The sequence below is a fragment of the Cebidichthys violaceus genome, unplaced genomic scaffold, assembly GCF_023349555.1.
Source record: "Cebidichthys violaceus isolate CVI_PGR_0920_01 unplaced genomic scaffold, fCebVio1.0.p SCAF_14, whole genome shotgun sequence".
Taxonomy (NCBI): Eukaryota; Metazoa; Chordata; class Actinopteri; order Perciformes; family Stichaeidae; genus Cebidichthys; species Cebidichthys violaceus.
In genome coordinates this window covers 10,808,848-10,829,710 of record NW_027176307.1, presented here as the reverse complement: position 1 = coordinate 10,829,710, position 20,863 = coordinate 10,808,848, and the positions used below count along the sequence as shown (strand labels likewise).

Genomic DNA, 20,863 nt, shown 5'->3' with positions numbered 1-20,863 from the left:
CCCCCAAACCATTTTTTTAATGGGAAATAGTTCTTATTTTTAACACGAGACAAGCGCCTCAAATGCTCATTTCTTGCAGCGTACGCTCCGCCTTCTCGGCTGTCTCCGGCGCTGCGCTTTAAATAGCAGCTGTTTAAAAGCTCCCCACCATTCTCCTGTCTCATGTGCAGCTCGCAGTCTCCCTTCAGCACAGCGGTCCCCCCCAACTCAGTCACACATTTCTTTCAAATAATAAGCCCGAAAACATCCCGCAATGTCGGCCGCCAGCACCGAGACCAGCGCCCCGCTGCCGACCGCCGGCAGCCGCGTCTTCTTCCAAGGTGCGCCCGGAGTTGGCTGCGTGGGGTCCGGCCCCATCAGCGCCGGCGACGACCCGGTCCAGAAGAAACAGGGCAAAGTGACGGTGAAGTACGACAGGAAGGAGCTGCGGAAAAGACTCGTCCTGGAGGAGTGGATCATCGAGCAGCTCAGCGAGTTGTATGACTGTGAGGTGAGCGGATCATAAATCTTAAATCACGCACTTAGTTAGTGGGCGCACTTGTCACCGACACGTTCAAAATCATATGGACGTCTCGGGAGACAGGTGGACAGAATGACACACGGGGACAATGGTCCTGAAATGTCTTAAACTCAACCTTATATCAAATTTAAACTCACTTAATATATGGAATTTGTTTACAGTTACACGTGCTGTATACCTTGAGTCCCATTATCTGATCAGTTAAAACTGCAGCTCATCTGTGATGTTTTTGATGCTCCGTCCTTGTCTTTGCAAAGGCGTCAGTAACATGCCCCCCCATATTTTACAGCGAACCCCATCATCCTCCATTAAACAGTCCGTGTCTCTGGGTTTATTGATGTCTCTTTGTCCTCTGCGACGCTGATACCTGCGGGCTCGTGGCTGAGGCGAGAATAGCAGGGGCGTCAAAAGCGACACAAAAGCTGTCTGGTTTAATAATGTTGCTCTCCGACTTTGACACAATGCATTTATACGCCTCTCATCCCTTCTGTCGTTGAGGGAGAGAGAGAGACAGTGATGGCTGGTTTCACCAAATCGAGAATGAGACGAGAGAAACCGCACGGTTGCGCCTTTTACGCACCGTGTCGCCTCGATCTTTTTGGAATGTGTCCATATTCCACATTACGTTCGAGGTGTAGATTGATAAATTGCATTGTGCAGTCATTTTATATACGCTGCCGCTGGTATTCACTTCTAAATCGGGTCGTCCTCGAGAGCAAAAGGCATGTTAAGAGGCCATGGTCGTGTTTCAGGTTCCCTGTGTGTGTGAAGCGACGCTTGGAATTAATTCCTCGGTCGTTTCTGAGGCAGATTCCTGACCTTTTCAACCCATTTCACCTTTCGAGGGATGATCTGTCGCCAGACGATATTGACAGCCCCATTATTCTGCGCCCTCTTTAACATGGGAGGGGGGGTTGGAGAGAGGGGGGAGGGAGAGGGAGATGGGGGTTGGAGAGAGATTCTATAGGTGATGTGTAAGTGCATGTGTGTTCTCCCCACAGTATGCTAGCAGAGAGGGGGGGGGGGAAGAAGGGCAGTGGGTTAAGGATGTGCTGATGCTGTGACTCTCCTCACCAGCCAATCACCTCCTCTGGCTCTGACCCCCTTCCTCGCAACAGAGGGTCCGCACGAGCGCACGCATACTGTATGCACACATGCACACCGCCGGCAATACAGTTAAGTCTGTCACCTCAGACTCAGCCAATCGGAGAGGAAACAGGCCGCGTGCGCGTGCGTCCACGCGTGCCTGCGCGCATGAAAATGCCAGACTACGCTGTTTCATTTTTTTTTAAAAAGCAGAAGGCGCATGTGGTTTTTCATTTAGGCGACGACTATCACTAAGATTGATTGCAGTGTGTGCGCATGTGCAGAAGGCAAACACCTGCACAAATCTCAGCAGGACACTGAATGTCAACATCTAAAGCAATATTGTCTGTCTCAGTAGTTTGTCTGCTGACAAGAGTATTGCAATGCAAATGATCTCCCTATGCCGAAGGCAAATAGGCTGTCCGCGTGTGTGTGTGCAAAGCCATTACGATTTCCCGCAGCTCCAAACTGCTTCCACCTAGCTAAACGTCACCAAAGGTTCATCTTTTTGCAGCCATCTATAACCCGAAGCTGCTGTTTTTACAGCTGTCATCTTGTTTGCAAGCTTCCTCCTCTCTTTAAAGCCCTGCCGTGGTTTTCACTTAAGTTGTAAAGAGCTGCATAGCCCGTCTGAGCGTGGACTGGTTTACATTTCAAAGCCGGATGAGCTCTTGTGCTGCGTGTCAGTCTGCCGTCAGCAGGTGCTCTTGATCTACAAGTCATACGATGCTTCCCCGCGTGGATCTATTTGATGTTTACGATGAGCGTGGATCTCAGTCGAACGATATTCGCCTTTCTCTTCCAATGGCAGGTAGCCTGTGATATGTTTAAAGCAAATGCACACACATATAGCTCAATAGTGCAAAACACTGCAACAAATCAGTGTTTTGTTAGAGTGCTGCAGTCAGTGTCTGCTGTGATTTCTGGATGGAAATCAATCTTATACTTCACTATTGTAGCATTACTGTTGAAAAAGACTCCTCTCTTGTCTGCACATGTCCCTTTTCCCTCAGACTTCAATCTAGATTTCAGCAACAGCAGCATGACACCTCCTCATATTATGTCTTTCACACAGCAAATGGGATAATATCACCTGATAATCCCCTGGCTCTCTGGAATTGTTGCCTGTCTGATATCATTGCTGGCTGCTGCAATAAGCACAGTGCTGACTGGTGGTAGAGAGACATGGAAGCTGGCAGCATTTCAGGGGACAGAAGGGAATGAAACCAGTACATCATTATTTCTGACATGTTGTCACCGTGGTGCATTGTTGAGGCTTGCTTTCATCTGTTCGTCCATGAATAGATACACGACGGCAGTGTTCGAGCAGCTGGACTTTACTGCTTTACTCATGCTGTTTGGTCACATTACTGTAAACAGGAAGTCGCACTCCCTTCACGCCTGTTAACACCTCCATGTCCAGACCTAAATTAGACATGGGTGTGTAATTTATTTGTGTTGACTATGAGGTGTGTGATAGAGCGAGGGGGAGGCTGCTGGTTTGGCATAAAGGTCAGCGTCTGTATCAGTTTCATAAGAAAACTTGATACGAGAGAGCGTCTGTGTGTGTGTGTGTGTGTGTGTGTGTGTGTGTGTGTGGGGGGGGGGGGGGGGGGGTGCTGAAGGTGATGGAGGACAGTAAGGGTTAACTCAGATGAAATTGGATTTTGTTTTTAATAACAGGTAAGGGAGAATCTGTCCTGTCCAAAATATGTCTCAGGTCGTAGGTTGAAAAAGCCAGGACAAGCAAAGACCTGAAGTACTCTCACACAATAACGGCAAGCCCAAGAAAAAACAGCTGATTTAAAGCATCGCCATAAGATAAAAGTAACTAAAAATCATATTCCCTACACAGAAATCAACTTAAAAGGAGAAGTGACATTTAAAAAAATCAATACAATTCTTTCCAAGACTTGATACCCCTCTCATGTCTGTGTGCTGAATATTAAGCCACAGCCAGTAGCCGTTAGCTTAGCTTAGCATAAAGACTGGCAAAGGGACGGCTGCTCTGTGTAAAGGTAACTAAATCTAACTTGCAAACGTACATTTATATGCGTTGTATTGGAACTAGATCTTAAATAGGTACTGGCTGCAACCAATCACCCATTTCATACCTGACAGGCAAAAGGAAGGAATAAATACCAAACTCTATGGCAATCACTGATAACATATATGGAGCTATAAAACACTGATGAGTAGCAATCACAAATATGGCTAGACAAAGCTTACATTAAATGGTCAGATCCCAATAAAAAAATGAAAGAAATTTTCATTTGTAAATAAATACAAATCTCCATAATAAATACAGCAAGGCGTCACAAAATGCCAACCGGCAAACACTTCATCAATGAATAGATATTTGATAATAATCAAATTTGCCTCTACCCTATCAAGACCATCCATAAAATAAAGTAGGTCCCTATAAATAGATCCTACAAGCCCCAAGAGGTAATTGCAGACATATTTAGCAGATTACATCAGTGGATGAAATTGATAATACATTTATGCCAAAAGCTCACTAATCAACACAGTATACGTTTTTTTTGTTTAATTCATACAAAGACTTAATAAGTGCCGAGCCAGAGCTAAGCCCAGGTTTCCAGTCTTTATGCTAAGCTAAGCTAACCCTCTGCTTGACTTAGCTTCATATGACGGAGACATGACGGTGGTATCGAGCCTCACACTGAAATCTCTGCAAGAAAGACGGTTTCACAAAAAACTATTTATTTAACCTTGAAATATTGCTGCTGAATGTGACATCTACTTAAATAATTCATTACTTCCTCTTTCTGTATCTTTTATTGCATAAATAAATGCAATAAAAGATACAGAAAGAGTATTTATTTTTTTCTGACTTTGGTTTTCATTTGCCTTGAGCCTCTGTCCCTCCACCTCCTCCTCCTCCTCCTCCTCCTCCTCCTCCTCTCTGGGCGATAGGATAACAGAAGGTGAGTTCTGTCAGAGATGGATCCCCTCTGCTCTCCTGTGATATGTCGCCTCTGCTCATTTGGCTGTTCAAAGGACAGAGAGGAGAGAGAAATGCCACAGACCCGAGTGCTCCCAGTACCGCTCTCAATACAGCGCAGCCCTGGAATACAGCATCTTATTATCGCCTTCTCATTTTCTGCTCGGTTGTTGTCTGACAAAGCCATTGCTCACAATTGCTGTACACTTTAAATACGTTGCTGCAGTGTTTTCTCCCTCGCACTCCTTCACAGTCAGTACTTCTCCTCACTGGTTGTGTTTTTGTCCATAAATGATAATTTAGAGTAATAATCATGAACACTTTTGTATAAACAAATATATGTTTGGCTACTGTCCATCACTGATGTTACACCGCAGTGAGTCGATCTATATCTCGATAAGGGCAGATTGTTTTTTGGTACTTGTTAACCAACAGTCCAAAAAAATGTATAAAAGCAACAAATCCTCATATTGGAGAGCCTGGAACCACAGGATGTTTGGCATTTCTGTTTAAAATCTATTTCAAATGATTTGTTTCGGGTCTAATCTTGAGTTCATAATGAAGTTAAAATCTATAAAACCAAAAATCCTTTAAGCTTCTAGCCCTCGTTCTTTGAAGCATGTGTTGACAAAAAGCTAGCCGACTCACTCTTTCAGCAGCCCGCTGTGAGCGACCCGACTAGACTGTATTGGAGGGCCGATTAATCCTGAGGTCAAGTCTTGTTGATTGAAAGGCAGATTGGTCACCACAGTGATGTCCGTCTGAGAGCACCTCAACACAATCAATGGAGGCTGTTGAGAAAACGACTTTACTCTGCGTGTGTGTGTGTGTGTGTGTGTGTGTGTGTGTGTGTGTGTGTGTGTGTGTGTGTGTGTGTGTGTGTGAGAGAGAGAGAATAACAGAGCGGTACATCTGACTCTGCAGTTTCATGTGTGTGTTGTTGGGGTGCATGCTGCAGAATGAGGGACTCTGTAATGCCCTACTTTCTCATGGCTCTGCATCAATAGAGCCCCACTCAACGAAGCTTATTCATGTGTGCGAGATACAGACACTGCCGACATGCAGCGCTCTGCCCCTCGGGCTCTGTGTGTGTGTGTGTGTGTGTGTGTGTGTGTGTGGGTTGCGTTTGTGTCTATGGGTTTCTATCGACGCGTGTATTAGAGGCCCTACGTGCTGTTTTGGGGGTTGGTGATATTCCGCTGCTCTCTGGCAGATATGGGGTGGCGATCGGTCATGAATGGATGAGCACGAGCCCTTGTATTCAACTGTAACACACACACACACACACACACACACACACACACACACACACATAGGTTGATGTGTATATTTGGACCAAATGGAGCAAGAGGAACTAAGAGATGGAGCATCTTCTCCTGGATAATACTAAGCCTTATGTCTGCTGCTCTCTTTCTCTCTAGATCATCGCCTCAATATGGGGGCTCGGTTAGTTTCCACACTGTTTTGTGTAGGAGGGATGTCTCAAGGCGATGTGGTCAGTATGCACGATGTGGACAAAGGAATGTGCGTTTGGTTGCTGACATCAACACTGACATCTCGGTTGAAACCCCCCCCCCCCCGAAACATCTTCATCTCTCTCTGTCTGTATCGTTATCCCCTCCTCCCCCCCTGCTTTTTCCTGTGACCTGGTCAATAGCATTACACTTTACTCGCCTTTCATGTTTGTCTTGCTGGGAAGGAGGACGGCCATATGTCATGTGAACCTCATTGGGCAGCAGAGGAGGAGTAAACGGTGCAATTCAAGCCAAGTCATTAGCAGCGTTCAATAAGTTCAGGAATAGCACACCGAGGATAAACACACACACACGTCGACACACAATAGGGTTACCGTCAAAGTTAACTGTATTGTACAAATACTGTAGACATAGATGTGTAGGCAGACTTTATGATCTAGGCTACTGTTAAGCTGCAGGTTTATGGGGTGTCGTCATTATTTCCCTCCTTCATTAGCCCATTAAAATGTGCATCCATCGCCTCTGATACTTGATGGATGTGATTTAATTCAGTGACCAATTGAATACATCTCACTGGACTAAGCTTGATTGCCTCATTATTTTTGGAAGTGGTGGCTCCCCGTTACAGTTAATCAGCTGACGGTCAAAATTGTATTAAAAGAGAACGGGGGACGAGGGGAATGAGCAATGAGAAAGTGTGGGAAGAAAACAGGAAAAGAGGAAGAACCATGCATGTGATAAACTTGGATCCAGAATGGCCACTATTAATGTAATTACAGCCGGGCTGACGGATCCACCCACTGGGAGATTTAGATTTAGATTTAGTTTGTTTTAATGGGTGGCAGACATTTACCTCCCTGCCATTCAAACCACACGGACAAAAATAGATGCTCGCTTAAACGTCTGTGTCCGAGCATGTGTTGACACGTTTCACGTAGCACCTGCAGCTTCATGAATCTGCTGCTAAACAAATCAGAGGTGTTGACAAGACGACCTTTTAGCGAGCAGATAGCCACCAGCTGTTGTAACCAGAAAGGTGTCAAATATATATTACAAAGGTTACAATGTGTTTGTTCCCCTTTTTCTTTTTCAAACATGCTGACGTTCTCTACCGTTATCCTCCTCTCTTGTTTCAACTTCCGACCCGCCGGGACACCCACCCACCTGTTTTCCGTCCTCTTCCTCCTCCTCTTCCTCTTCCTCCTCCTCCTCTCAGTGGTTCTCCCTTGAGCGTTTTGTTCTGCTGTCATCCTGGTGGCTTTCACATACATGTACATTAGCCATTTAATGTCTGTAGTTGACACCGTTAATCAGATATGCCTTCCAAGTGTACGAAAAGGTTTAATTGCTACATTGAGAGTGTGATAACCTCACCTCAGAATAGAGTACCCAACGTCACCCCAAAATGTAATAAAATGATGATAAAATGTTGAAGTTTTTGTCCTATATTTTTGTTCTTGCCGTCAGCCTACACCTTTCTTGTTCCATTTCCTCCCTGTCCTTCATGGTTTCCCACTCTATTAACCCTGTACGCTGTGTTTATGGGCTAAGCTGTGATACTACAATGCTGTCATAGTGGTTTGAGATGTTTCTACAAACCCCAGGGAGGCATATCAGTCTGCCAGCTGCATAGAAGAGAAAATAAAGATAGATAGGGGGGGAAATAAAATTATCTGGAAAGAGCGAAATGTCTGCAGGTTATTAACTTGAAATACGGGTCGTGCAAATATAGCCATCGAGTCCCGAGACATAGCGGTATGGCAAAAAAAAAAAAAAATCTTAAAGTGGCAAGTGTAATTGGCAATCATAGTCGAGTGACATGCCAGATGGAAAAAAAAGGAAAAGCTGCTGAGACCGTGAAAGGTAAGAGATGTTGAATTTTCACACTCGCACGCTGACTTTCTTGTCTTCCTATGACATCCCCCTCCCATCCCCAAGATGATCCAGTTAATCACTGGTTTCATTGTCAGCAGGCCGACACAATTTTATAAACTGGCTGCGCACAAACACTGACTCACTCTCTGTGGTTGGCACGGCGAAAAGATGCAAAAACACTGTCGTCATTCACACGTGTCGGTGAGAGGGAGACTCAGGGAAAGACGGAGCAGAGGAAGATTATTGTTTTGACTTTCAAAGTCAGCGGGGTGTGTTCATGTCGGTGTGTTGTTTACTTGCGCGTCTACTTTTGCATGTGCTGAATGACTGTGCACATTCGGCAAGGAAGAACCCTTATCTATTAAATGTGCACAAAGTCACTTTGTAAGTTCAAGTTGGTTTATCGCTTCTACGGCCCTGCTTCCACTCTATGGCCTCACAACAAAGGGTTTTTCCTAATTGCCTCTGAATTTGAATAAATCCATTCATTTGACTGGCTGACAGTGTGTGACCCTGGTGCTATTGAAGTTTTAAGTCCAGTTTGGCTGGAAGCTTCGCTTTGCAACAAAGGTCCAAATTGGCCCCAGTTGTCAATGCATTAGCCTCAGGGGGAGGAGCTGTGTGCCTGGTAAACACAGTAAAATGACTCGCAAATCACAAAACTGTGAAATAGTGTCACAAACACAGATGCTAGCAGTTTCATGGTCAAATCCACAACAATTCTTTGTCTGGGCTTTAAATCAGGACTTTTGACGATAAGGAGGATGAGGTGATTTTGACCTTGTGCAGCAGTAGCGTAACACAGCATGTGTGTGCATCAGCAGCTGCTACACAAAGAATTGCTAGAGGTGCATGTGGGTGTCAATAAAGAGGCCTCAAATCTTCTGTTTTACGCATTTCAAGCTGCTTCTGAGGTCTGGGAGAGTCCTCAGGTTTGTGACATTTCTGTTTGCGGACGATGTTATCTTTCTAGCGCTAAAGTGCATGATATTCACTGCGTCCGGCATTATTTCAATATGGGACAGCGTTCCTTCTGGAAGGCATTCATAGTGTCTAAAGGGACAGATATAGTTGTGTAACAAAGTGGGGGTTCAAAACGAGGACATGGTTGGATACCAACACCTAGTTGATTGAATGACATCAGGACTGTAACCCTTCTGTGGAGCACACAGAGCAGTGACTGAAGGGTTAAGACTTCCAAAATTCTGCATCCAGAATCGTTGCTATTTTCCACTGGGATTCTCCTTTGAGGATTAATTCCTCCCTCCCAACTCTATTTTTCTACCGGTTCCACCTTCTCTGATATACGATGTCCTCCAGAGTACAGCTGAATCAGCGTGGGAAAGAGCTTTTACCGCAGCAGCTAACTTTATCCAGTGAAGTCACATCATCCGTGCTGTACGGTTTCAGCAAATTGCATCGCCGGAGGGGGAGGAGGGAGGTGCTCAATAGCTGCACAGTCGGAAACACGTCTTTCAACCATTGCACATTACTGTTCCAAGTAGGGGTATCACGATATACTATAGTAGATAGAATCTACTATAATACATTCTTTGTTTTCCTATACTTTGTTAGACATGGAAAACTTTGTCCTCTTGTATACCTTGAGTTTACTCGTCCCATCCATCACCCTCCGTTCTCCGACATGCAGTGGTTCCTCTCTCTCCTTCCGCTCACACGGGTTCTCCTCAGATGAATTCATCCCTTTGATGTGACACAGGAAGCTGAGCTGTGAGCTTTTACTGCGTTGTACAACCCTCCTCTGCCTCATCATAGCAGTGACCAACTCGTCTGTTGCACTCCCCATCTACCTACGTCTTAATTTCTCCTCTCATGTATTCTAATTACTATACTCTCATACATGGCCGTCTCCATTTCCTTTCACTTCCCTTGTTGCGGTCTTGTATACCTCTCTAATAGGCCTAATCTCATCTCTGCACAGTCTCTAACAAACATGCCTTGAAATTTCACTTATGAAATATTTTTGCATACAGAGCTGTGATTAAAGATGCCGTGGGTGTTATTATTTTATTTACCTCTATTTGAAACCCTATTTAGATGACGTGTGTGTGTACACACACACACACACACACACGCACACACACACACACACACACACACACACACACACACACTCACTGAAAATGCCCTGAGAGAAAATAACAACAGACAGACAGCAGTGTCGACTGCTAAGCCTCCATTTTCAGCATCTGTACCTGACAGGTGTTTTGTAATTCTATTCTCAAAATTGCACATTTCTATGGCATAATAATGTCTAAAAGTCAAATTTGGCAGATTTAATTCCACCAAGCAGAGTTCAGGGATATATATTAGGTCTGGGCAATATAAATTTAATATTGATATTGTGATATGAAACTAAATACCGCCTTTGATTTTGGATATTGTATTGTATTGTAGCTAGGCTACAAACTGACTTTATGTCTGAGGTGAAACAAAAGTTCTACTGTGATATTTCAATCACAAGTTATAGCAGCTAGCCACCCAGCCATTATCTAATCATTATTGGTAGAGTGTGGGACCTCTGTGCATGCACGAAAAAAAAGTATATTGCACCCACCTCACGTAATTATCTTTCTGTGTAACTGGCCTTAGCAATTATCTATTCAGGAAGTATTAGCCACTGTTCGATACAACTGGTAGTTCCAGTTCATGTAAGTCGTCTATGAATAGGAATAATCATGAATCACTTGGCCGAGTGAAGTGATTCCCTGTCACAAGGGATTTGACTCTTTGTTCATGGAGAGTATTTCAATAGAGTCTGAATAGAGTTTGAGTGTGAGTCACGGGGTCGGGTCGCTTACGTTAACTTTGATTCACCTCATTGCGGACGAACCAGACTGAAAAACGCTGCCGGCTGCTTAGCTGTTGGTGAAAACAAGTCTGACACAGATGCACACACTTTCTCCGCACAAACACGAAAACAAACACACTGGCGGGCTTGTCTCGCTCTCTTTTGCTCGCTGGCTCGCACACAAAATCGACTCAGAGTTGCCTTCATTGCAACAAACACTTTGCTCCTTGTTATCTCTCTTGCACACACACACACACACACACACACACACACACACACACACACACACACACACACACACACACTGTCGTCTACACGTAAGATACACACTGACTCTTTTCCTGTTTTCATCACTATGTCTTTCATCTATATGCAAAAACACACACATTTGCTCTCATTGACCACAAATGACGCTTTTATTCTTCTGTAATACATTCACACACACACACACTCACGCACACACACACACACACACACACACACACACACACACACACACACACACACACACACACACATTCTTAATCCCATGCCCAATTTCACACTATCACATTGTAAACTATACATAATGTTGCCAGTGCCCTCTTTTGTCACTTAATATAGAGAGGTAACAATTTCTACTAATATAACTTCACTCACCACCGCCCAAAAAATTATTTGTTTACAATTATTTCGCTTCTTTTCAACACCACACTCAGGAACAAAGTCATTTTTCATTCTAATTTTTGAAGTATAATTTAATTGTTGTTTGTCGTGTGAATGCCCAACGCACTCAAATCACAGGAAGAATTCAAATGTAGTTTGCAACCGACAACTTCAGTCTGCTTTCAGGCACACTGATGATGATACTGAGGTTGTTTCTTCATCTCGGAACACGGTGTTAAGAATATCAAGCTGTAGCTCCCATAAAATATTCATTTTATAGAATGAGGTTCTGTATGAATACTTTTTCAACGTGTGCCTCTATATTTACTGTCTTACAAAGTCAGCCCAAAATGAGATATTGTTTTGGCACTATGTTTCAGTATTCCTGTGTGTGTGTGTGTGTGTGTGTGTGTGTGTGTGTGTGTGTGTGTGTGTGTGTGTGTGTGTGTGTGTGTGTGTGTGTGTGTCTCCTGGCCTTGTGAGCTGTCATTTTGTCACCCTTCCACTGCTGGCAAGATGGAAAATGATTTCCCCCCGTGGGCAGTGGGTGTGCCCTCAACTATTTCAGACTCTCAATCACCAGCAGAACAGCGACAACTTCAGTTTTCATCTGCATGTTGAGAGTGCGAGTGTTTCCATTCTTGTCATTGTCATGCAGTGTACTAAGTACACACTTAGAGACTTTCTCACAAGCTCCACAGAGAGACAAAGTCCTGTGGTGAGCACTTCTCTGATGGATGGTGGCAAAGACTTGTGTGTGTGTGTGTGTGTGTGTGTGTGTGTGTGTGTGTGTGTGTGTGTGTGTGTGTGTGTGTGTGTGTGAAGATTTTCACGTCGTTGGCGATTGCCTGCAGTCATGCCTCACACACACACAGGCCATGCTTGACCTGGTCATCACCAATCACAGTGACAGAGGGTGACAGACTGCCTGCTGACAAGTGGAATATTCACACACACACACACACACACACACACACACACACACACACACACACACACACACACACACACACACACACAGCAGTCAGACTGAGTGATAGCCACCTTACTATAGATAGATAGATTCACTTATTCCTCTCTATTATTATGTTAACTCTTTTATCTGTTGCCTATAGAAACCAGCAAACCACAGTATGCAGGCAGGAGACCACTCACTGTTTTTTTTCGTTTTTGTTTTTTTTATCCCTCGTATCTTGTTTTTGGCATTCATGACCGAGGTCGTTATCTCAGTGCCCTGCTCACATTTTAGAACTGGCACGTAGCTGCTGACAGGTGTAAACAAGCTGACCTTTTAAAGAAGGAGCATCCGTCTGTAAGGATTCGTTGTTGAAATTTTAGTTTGGATCTCTAATGGGATTCATCTGTCCTCAGGGAATGAAACTCGCTCATCTTTGTCTGTGAATGTTTTTAAGGCCTAAATTGAGAATGTTGTTGCTTGGCCTTTTTGAGTTTTTCTAATGAGCCACCCAAATGACAGGGGACCCATACCGCCATAGAGCAGTAACTAGAGAAGCAGTGTAAGGAAAAGGGTTTGAAGGCTCTGGACATACAACCTAAAACAATGTAGATGCTGCACTCAACAACATGTTTTTGTTTCTTTAGCTTTCTTGCATGAGCTATAATAGTGTAATACGCTTATCTTTAATTTCCTATATTTAATATGTACCATTAGTTTAACCGCATCAAATCATGTCAATTTCAGACGAGGAGGCAATTACTGCTTCTCGGCAAAGCTACCTTTTAGCGGGACTAGTTTATCTGGTGTTACATTTTCTTCATAATAATTCAAATTTGCTACTTTGTTATTTATGTGGTATAACAGACTCAATCACTAAGATGTTCGCGCAGCAAAAATAATTCTTCAAATACAGAAAACAAGTCTTTCTTCCAAAATTGCTAATTTCTATGGCATGATAATTTGATATGCTATTGACTTAATGTTAAATAATTAAGTAGCTATGGACTTTGGCTTTCTAGGACAGTATAGAGGACCACATTGACGTGAAAATAAAAAAAAGACAAAACCTTAATATGATACTTTTAAATGGAAACATAATCCATCCATTTAATCTCTCTTCTCAGATTGAAATAACTCCTCTGATGTTTTTCACATTTGCATATAACCTCAGTCCTCTGCTTCCACAGATAGATGACAGGCTTTGATATGTTCTGCCACATTCCCCCCTCTATTTCCTTAACGAAAGGGGGGGGGGGGTTCAGAGCAAGACCCTCTCGCTAAGACGCGGCGAGTGATTTCAGAGGAAGAGGTCAAAGGGGACGCTCGTCTGTAGAGAGACTGAGACGCTTAAAATGCAGGTTGCGTAAATGCCTCTTAACGGCTCAGAAGCGAGGATGAAGGTGGGGTAGCCTTCTGTGCAAGTGTATGTATGATGCTGAAGTGTATGCGTGAACACATGCAAATGAGATATGTGCAAACAAGGTTTGAGTTTACTGATGTCAAGTGGATTCTTTGAGATTAGGGATCTGTGTTTATTGCTTATGTGAAGCATGCACACTGTTGTTTCATAGTCATCCTCGCAGTTAATGTTAAAAAACTCACAGTCGCAATAGTCGTGCTGTCAGACACGGAGCACATAATGTACCACACTTACCACTTGTTTTGCATTTGGTATTGTAATTTAAAAAAAGGTATAATTGTGAGCTAATTCCATTCTCTGCACATCAACCCACGCTCGCAAAAAAGTGAAATCACAGCGACTGAGCTTTAATGCTGGGAGCTACAAATCAAATCGTCCTTCCATCCTCTCTGTTCCCGAGTCTGAATACCAGCGCACGCTCCAGGCAAAAGCATGAAGGAGTCCTCTGAGAGCACGTAAACACACACACACACGCACACGCACACACACACACACACACACACACACACACACACACACACGCGACATGATTTAAACCTAGAAGCAGTTTTAGTGTTGTGTCCTGTGCAAAGGGAACCAGGGACCATCCACCATGCACCAAAGAAGTTATTACATTCTTACTTACTGCCCAACAATCTAAAATAGCACATGCTTTTTTTTTTTGTCTAGGTTACGGCAAACCATTTTAGATCATTCATCAAGGAAACGTTCAAACACACCAACGGCAACAAAACCGTAAAATATGATCGGCTTATCAGCAGCCAGTTATTTACTTTTTACTGGTGTGAATGTATTTGTTGGAAACAGCCGACCATGGTTTTACATGGGGTTTTGAATTGGTGAGAGCCAATTATGAGTCAACCAAACGGCCGAATCAATAAGCTGAGAGAGATGAATGATGATTTTTTAAGTAATGCTTGTTCTTGCTCGTGAAAGATATTGGTTATGGCAAACGATTAGGTATGATTAAGTTTAGGCAACTAAAACTTGGTTATGGTTGGGGAAAGATTCGTGGTTACGGATAATAAAAAGATACATAAACATAATTGCAGGTCTGCAACGTGACGCAAATGGCGGTCTACGGCATGAAAGTCCCATTTGCTACACGCCCATTCAACCTCTTCTCCCACCTCGTACAATGAAGGGTATACCACTTCCTGTATGGGGCAAGATAGCAGAGTCCATTTTGCTGCAATCATGCAGTCGGTTGTTACTGAGCAGTTGGGAAATGCCACCACTTGGACAGAGATGTTCTTTTTTGGCTTTAATTCCCAGAAGGGAAAGTTTTGAAGATACATCAAGTGGTAGCTGGGAGGAAAGGGTTGATCCTCCCTGTGTGCCTCTTTTGCACAAGCCTTGTGGTGAAATAAAATGAACCAGAGGAACACAGGACCTTTTGAAGTGGTGTTGAGCAGAATACAGCCTCTAACCACCGAGCCACTAAACGGCCCAGCCCCGGCAGCGTGGCGTAACACAATGACATTTCCATATGATGTCTGCTCCTAATAGGCAAATATGTGTTGGAGCTGTTTGGAGCTTTGGAGTGCAGAAATATGGAAACAGTGTTTTTGAATACAGAGAGGTGAAATGAAGGAACTAGACATGAGAGAAGTTGTAATTGGGATTGGTTTTGGTCTGGGGTTAGTGTCTAAAAACATCATTCCAACACAAAGATTCTTTAGTTTTCCGATTTAATTTCCTGTTTGCCTCCTCTCTCTTGTTGGTTGTTGTCTTCTTGACAGAAATCTGTTTCAGCAGCTCACTAACCAAGAGTGTTTTTGTGTTTCAGGAGGAAGAGATGCCAGAGGTGGAGATAGACATCGATGACCTGTTGGAGGTCAACAGTGACGATGAAAGAGCCAGCAAACTACAGGTATACCTACACATCATCTGAACACACCTTAAAAGATCAACCCAGTCCCTCTATTCCCATCTGTTTGTGTCGGACTGAAAAATTGGGACAACTTTTGAAATTGGTCCAATGTACGTCCACTAAACACAAATACAATGTTTTTCTTGAACTTTGGCAAAAACAAGCCCTTTAATGGACTTTAATTGACGTTGAGGAGTTGCAGTGATTACATTACAGCCTGTTTAGCGGTTTGCCGTCTGTAGTGTTCTCCCATAATATTGGACCAATTTCAAAAATGTGTCACTTGGATACAAAAACATGGGAAAATAGGGTCCAAGTTGAACAATTTAAGAGCTCGACAGCATGTTTTCTAGATGAGATAAAGCAAAATCCTGCTTTGCATGCTGGTCAGACTGATTCCATAGCCTGAACATCATGCTGACTAACCAATGACAGAGCGTGTGGAATTGTACATACTGTACATTTTACAGTTTGAATAAATTAAAAATCCCAAACCTGTGAAGATAAAGTTCAAACACATCTAATCCCTCAACATCTGACTCAGTTCTTCCATTTCTGCTTTTTTCCACAGGAATCATTAATAGACTGTTACAAACCAACAGAGGTGAGTATGTTTAGTGTGTCTGTCAAACAATAAAAACGCTCAACATCATCGACCCAGCAGCCTGTGTGTGTAGATAGACATTATTGATGCTCACGTGTTCGATCCGCAGTGTGCATGTTAAAGCATTGTGTCCTACATGTGTGCGTGTGGTTAATTAATGGCTTGTGACACTTACACACATTCATTATCCGTTGCCAATGTCATCCTGACCTAAATTACGACGAAGGGTCAAAAGGACTAAAAGCCATACACCCACACTAGCATGCAAAAGGCGCTGTTAGGAAAATAACACACACTACATTTGTATTTATAAGTGTTTGGGTTCGGGTGAGGTGGGGTTAAGCTATTTTGGTGAATACAGGTAGCGCAGACCAATCACATTACCTCTACATACGGTGATCTCGTCCAGTCTGGACTCCCCATCTGTCATCTGCGAGTGTGTGTGTGTGTGTGTGTGTGTGTGTGTGTGTGTGTGTGTGTGTGTGTGTGTGGCATTAAGTCAGACTGTGACAAGCACTCCAAGGTCATTGGTATCCAAAGCTACACAAGTGTTCAGCCAGGTTGACAGCCGCTGATACGTGTCACACCTACACACACCTACACACACACACACACACACACACACTGTAATCCCTTGGGAACAGAGTAGCACAGATGCCGTTTTGAACACAATCCTTCAGAGAAATGCGTCAGTTGGGGGATGACAGTGAAAGACAGAAGCAATGGAGAGAAATGTGACAACGGCATGGAGCGATGGAGGGAGGATGAAAGAACCAACGAGAGCACTGTTAGGAAAAAGGTACACTGGGAAAATAACTGGAGATGAAGTGAGGGACAGAAGCTATATCACAAAGAGAAGGCAACAGAGGGATGCGGAGGAATATATGAAAAGACAGCTAGAGGCAGAAAGACAGACAACAGTGTCGGGGAGGGAGGAGGAGGAGAGGTACAGAGGGAGAGAGAGAGAGAGCAGGGGGAGGCATCAGTAACTGGGTCATAAGCAGACTCACCCCTGATATAATAAGGGGGATGATATTCCAACATATTCGCCACCACAGTTACACCATTGTGGACCTCTATGCAACCTCTGGCTTAAACCCAAGATGTGGGTTCTCTTTGTCCTCCTTCCTTACTGACTTAGTTTCTCCCTGATCAGCATTTTCTTATTGTCATTTAAAGGGCAATGCCAGCATGATAGGAGTTTGTTGCTGCGATTTGTTTTTCTTTTCTCTTAATAGAATAGCAATGGACTGACATTTGGGGAAATACACTTATTCTCTTTCTTGCCGAGAGATTGATACCGCTCACATGTCTGTATGCTAAATTTGAGGTGAAAACCAGCAGTCGGTTTGGCTTAGTTTAGCATAAAGACTAGCTTGTCTGGTTTTGTCCATTTCATATAACATGTCAATTAGCTAGCGTTAGAGTTACCTTCAGACAGGGCCTTAATGGGTGTTTCCCCTTGTTTCTGTTTTTTTATGCTAAGCTAAGCTAACTGTCTGCTAGTTGTAGATTTAGCTTTAGCATAGAAATATGAGAGTGGTCTCAAACTTTTCCGCTAACTCTCCGCAAGAAAGCTAAGAAGTGCAAACCCAATTACTTATGATCTCAACAGTTATGTACCTGACTTCTGTCAATCACGTCCCAATAAAACCATCACACAAATAAAAGCAGGAGACTTTTACAGATTTATTCTGCAAAATCAAATAGAAACTGAAAATAGATGGTAGGAATCTAAAGATTCAAATTATGGCCGTCTTCTTTACTGGGAGCATCTTTGTTGCATCTTGAAATAAATATTGCGACTGTGTGTGTCTGTGTGTGAATGTCTGTGTGCACCTGTCTTCCTAACTATTTTTTCTCTCTTCCTTGCAGGACTTTGTCCGTGACTTGCTGGGCAGGATAAGGGGAATGAGAAAACTCAGCGCGCCAACTAAGAAGGGCCTATAATAGCTGTGATGTCAACCATCAGTCAGCCATAAACTACGTCATCTCAGCTCCACCTACTTAACCCATTCAACATGGACTGTCGTCACACAGAATACCTTATGTAAACAGCATTAGTAACTATTTCGCAAACCTGCAAAACAGGCACCATAAACTCCATGCATATAGCACTAGTCATCCATTTCCCAATCACGTAGAATAACAAGGTGTATTATTATATTTGACTGTTGAAAAGGTACAGGAGCAAACGGCCACAATAAAATGTCAAGCCCTGGAAACATGCCAGAACTGCGACTGTGCTTTAACGTGAATACCACCTAATTCCACATTTCAGAGCCATGTTACAAGCCGATGCTGTAATCCACACAGCCATACAGACGACGTGGTAATAAAATGTTTGTACTGCAGTAATTGTGAAATTAGCTGTAGCACTATGTAAACACAGTGCTTCATGATTTTGTCATTTTTTTTACTGAGGTGTTTTGCTGTTACTTCTTTTTAAAAAAATGTACTGTATGTTGCCATTTATTGTTCATGTGATTGAAATGTGGTCTTCAACAGTTTTTGTCCTACTTTAAAGTCACCCTGTTTATCCTTACTCCGTCAGTGCTTGCAAATGTAAGGGAGCTCTGTAGTTTTATTTGAAGCACAAGGCGTTAATACATCAATTTTGTCCTTTTGTGACCTGTAAACTCTGGAAAGAGTGGGGACTGTTTTAGCACGCGAGGCTAAAACAGTGTGAAGATTTTTTCGCTTTCCCCCCCCACTGTTCTAGTATACTTTTCACCTCAGCAAGGCATGATGGGTGTTGCAGTTCTCTGTGTGAGGCTACAAAACCTGTATGATTGGCAGCCTTTCACCTATAATGTTATGCGGTGTCGTTCGTTGTTCTCCCTCATCAGAATACATATCGGTTGTTTAGGTTTAAGCACAAAGCCCATTCATTGTAGTTGTTTCGCACACTCTGGTCCACTTAACTCTGCTTGCCTTTATAGGACATTCAGGATCAGTTCCCTTTTTTCTCAGCACTGAACCTTAACTACTGACAACCTTAAAGGCAGATATGGTTGAGTCAGAACCTGAGGACAACTTGAAACCTTGACACTTGAAACCTGTCAGGTCCTGTAAGGGAAGGTGTGGCAAAACTGGGAGTATTACATCTTAAATGTCGTATGTCACGGCAGCATTAGTGTGACACAGCATTTCCACAGAGATTGTTTGTAGAAGATTTTAAAACATCTTCGAGTGGGCGCAGAATTTTAAAAGATCTTTAAAACTTTTCCAGATTGCAGATAATATGTCGTAATTGCATAATCCCAGGTTTAAGAGGTGGATTTAGTTGTTTATTGTTGTCTATGTGCACCAACACACTCAAAAACCTGTGAGCTCTGGTACAATCATGACTCTGTTATGGGGTTGGGCCCAGTTTCACTTCCGAGCAGTCAATCGTGTACCGACCGGAATGGAGCAGACTTAAATCTGCCATATGATATACCCTCAGCTGCCAAAGACAAAAGCAGGGCAATGTTTCATTTTAACACAACACTTGCAAAGCACCCGTCTTGCATGCTAACAACGGAGAAAAAAAAAACACTGATAAAGAGTATAGATATTATGAACTTATAATCGAGCAAAAAATACATTTTTGACTTAGCTACCATGTCCGACTTTGTAGAACTTTTTTGTGTTGAAACAACGTGACGGTCACGTTGGAGAGAATCCAGGAAAATTTTAAAAATGGTGCTGTTTTTGATGTTCTTCCCAGATTTTTGTTGTATAAAACACATTTTCACTGTTAATTGATGCCAGAGAAATGTGTCTGAAGAACCGTGTCTGTCTTTATTGATGGGGTGCATACAGTCTTAAGTGACGTCCTCTTTGCATTTCCTTTCCTCAATCTGGACTGGGCACACTCGGCTAGCAGTAGTTGATTTGGTTGAAAAAGATCATGTGTTTTCTGGATCAGTGACTTGGAAGGAAAAGTGGAAGAGGAAGCCATTATAGGCAAATGAGATGCATCCAGGGCTCATACCGAGGTACTCCATTGGATTTTCTCTTGTCAAGAAACTGTTCAGGGGTAATAGGCTGATATTTTATAATTTATGGGATTCTCATGTGGAGAGTATTTTGAAAGTGTCCATACTAGAAAGCTTTACGTTTGCATGTATTTTTAAAGTTGCATGTTGAGGGGAACATTTTGTTGGCCCAAAGCTTTTTATTTCACAAAATAATACACTTTCCTTTTTATACCTTTATTATTATTAAGACTAAAATATTCAGTTTTGCAGCTGCAGTTTTGTTTTTTCTGTACATCCACAATAAGCGTTCTTGTTTTTAAAATGTAATGTGGTGCGTGGTTTGTTTTTGCTGATAATAAAAATGCAGAAGGACTCTGTACTGTTTAAACAGATGCCTTCCCCGTGTGATTTTATTTTATTTTTAAATGGGTAAAGAATGTGTGTTTTTGTGTTTTATTTAAAGCAATAATTTGACACCACTCTCATGCCAGTCCGGTAAATACACAGCAAAGTTTCAGTCAGCAGCAAGTTAGCTTAGCGTATAGCATAATGACTGGAAACAGCTAGCCTGGCTCCGTTTAAAGGTAACAAAATCTCACTAATTAAACACAATACATTTAGTTTGTTTAATTTGTACAAAAACTAAAGTCTATAAATGAGAAATG

The 20,863-nt window shown here is 42.9% G+C and overlaps 1 protein-coding gene across 1 annotated transcript; it reads left to right on the top strand.

Moving 5' to 3' along the window:
- The first annotated feature begins 137 nt into the window (after positions 1–137).
- Positions 138–20,590, top strand: ppp1r14c (protein phosphatase 1, regulatory (inhibitor) subunit 14C). Its single transcript, XM_068708802.1, has 4 exons — positions 138–490; positions 15,546–15,629; positions 16,201–16,233; positions 18,109–20,590. The coding sequence occupies exons 1-4, from the start codon at positions 254–256 to the stop codon at positions 18,181–18,183; spliced, it is 429 nt and encodes a 142-aa protein (XP_068564903.1). The 5' UTR covers positions 138–253; the 3' UTR covers positions 18,184–20,590.
- Positions 20,591–20,863: the final 273 nt, after the last annotated feature.

Bases quoted from the DNA above. Each gene is read 5' to 3' on its own strand.
- ppp1r14c (XM_068708802.1), top strand. From the start codon at position 254: ATGTCGGCCGCCAGCACCGAGACCAGCGCCCCGCTGCCGACCGCCGGC. The intron at 15,630-16,200 runs GTATACCTACAC...TTTTTTCCACAG, and splicing joins AAAGAGCCAGCAAACTACAG to GAATCATTAATAGACTGTTA. The intron at 16,234-18,108 runs GTGAGTATGTTT...TCTTCCTTGCAG, and splicing joins ACTGTTACAAACCAACAGAG to GACTTTGTCCGTGACTTGCT.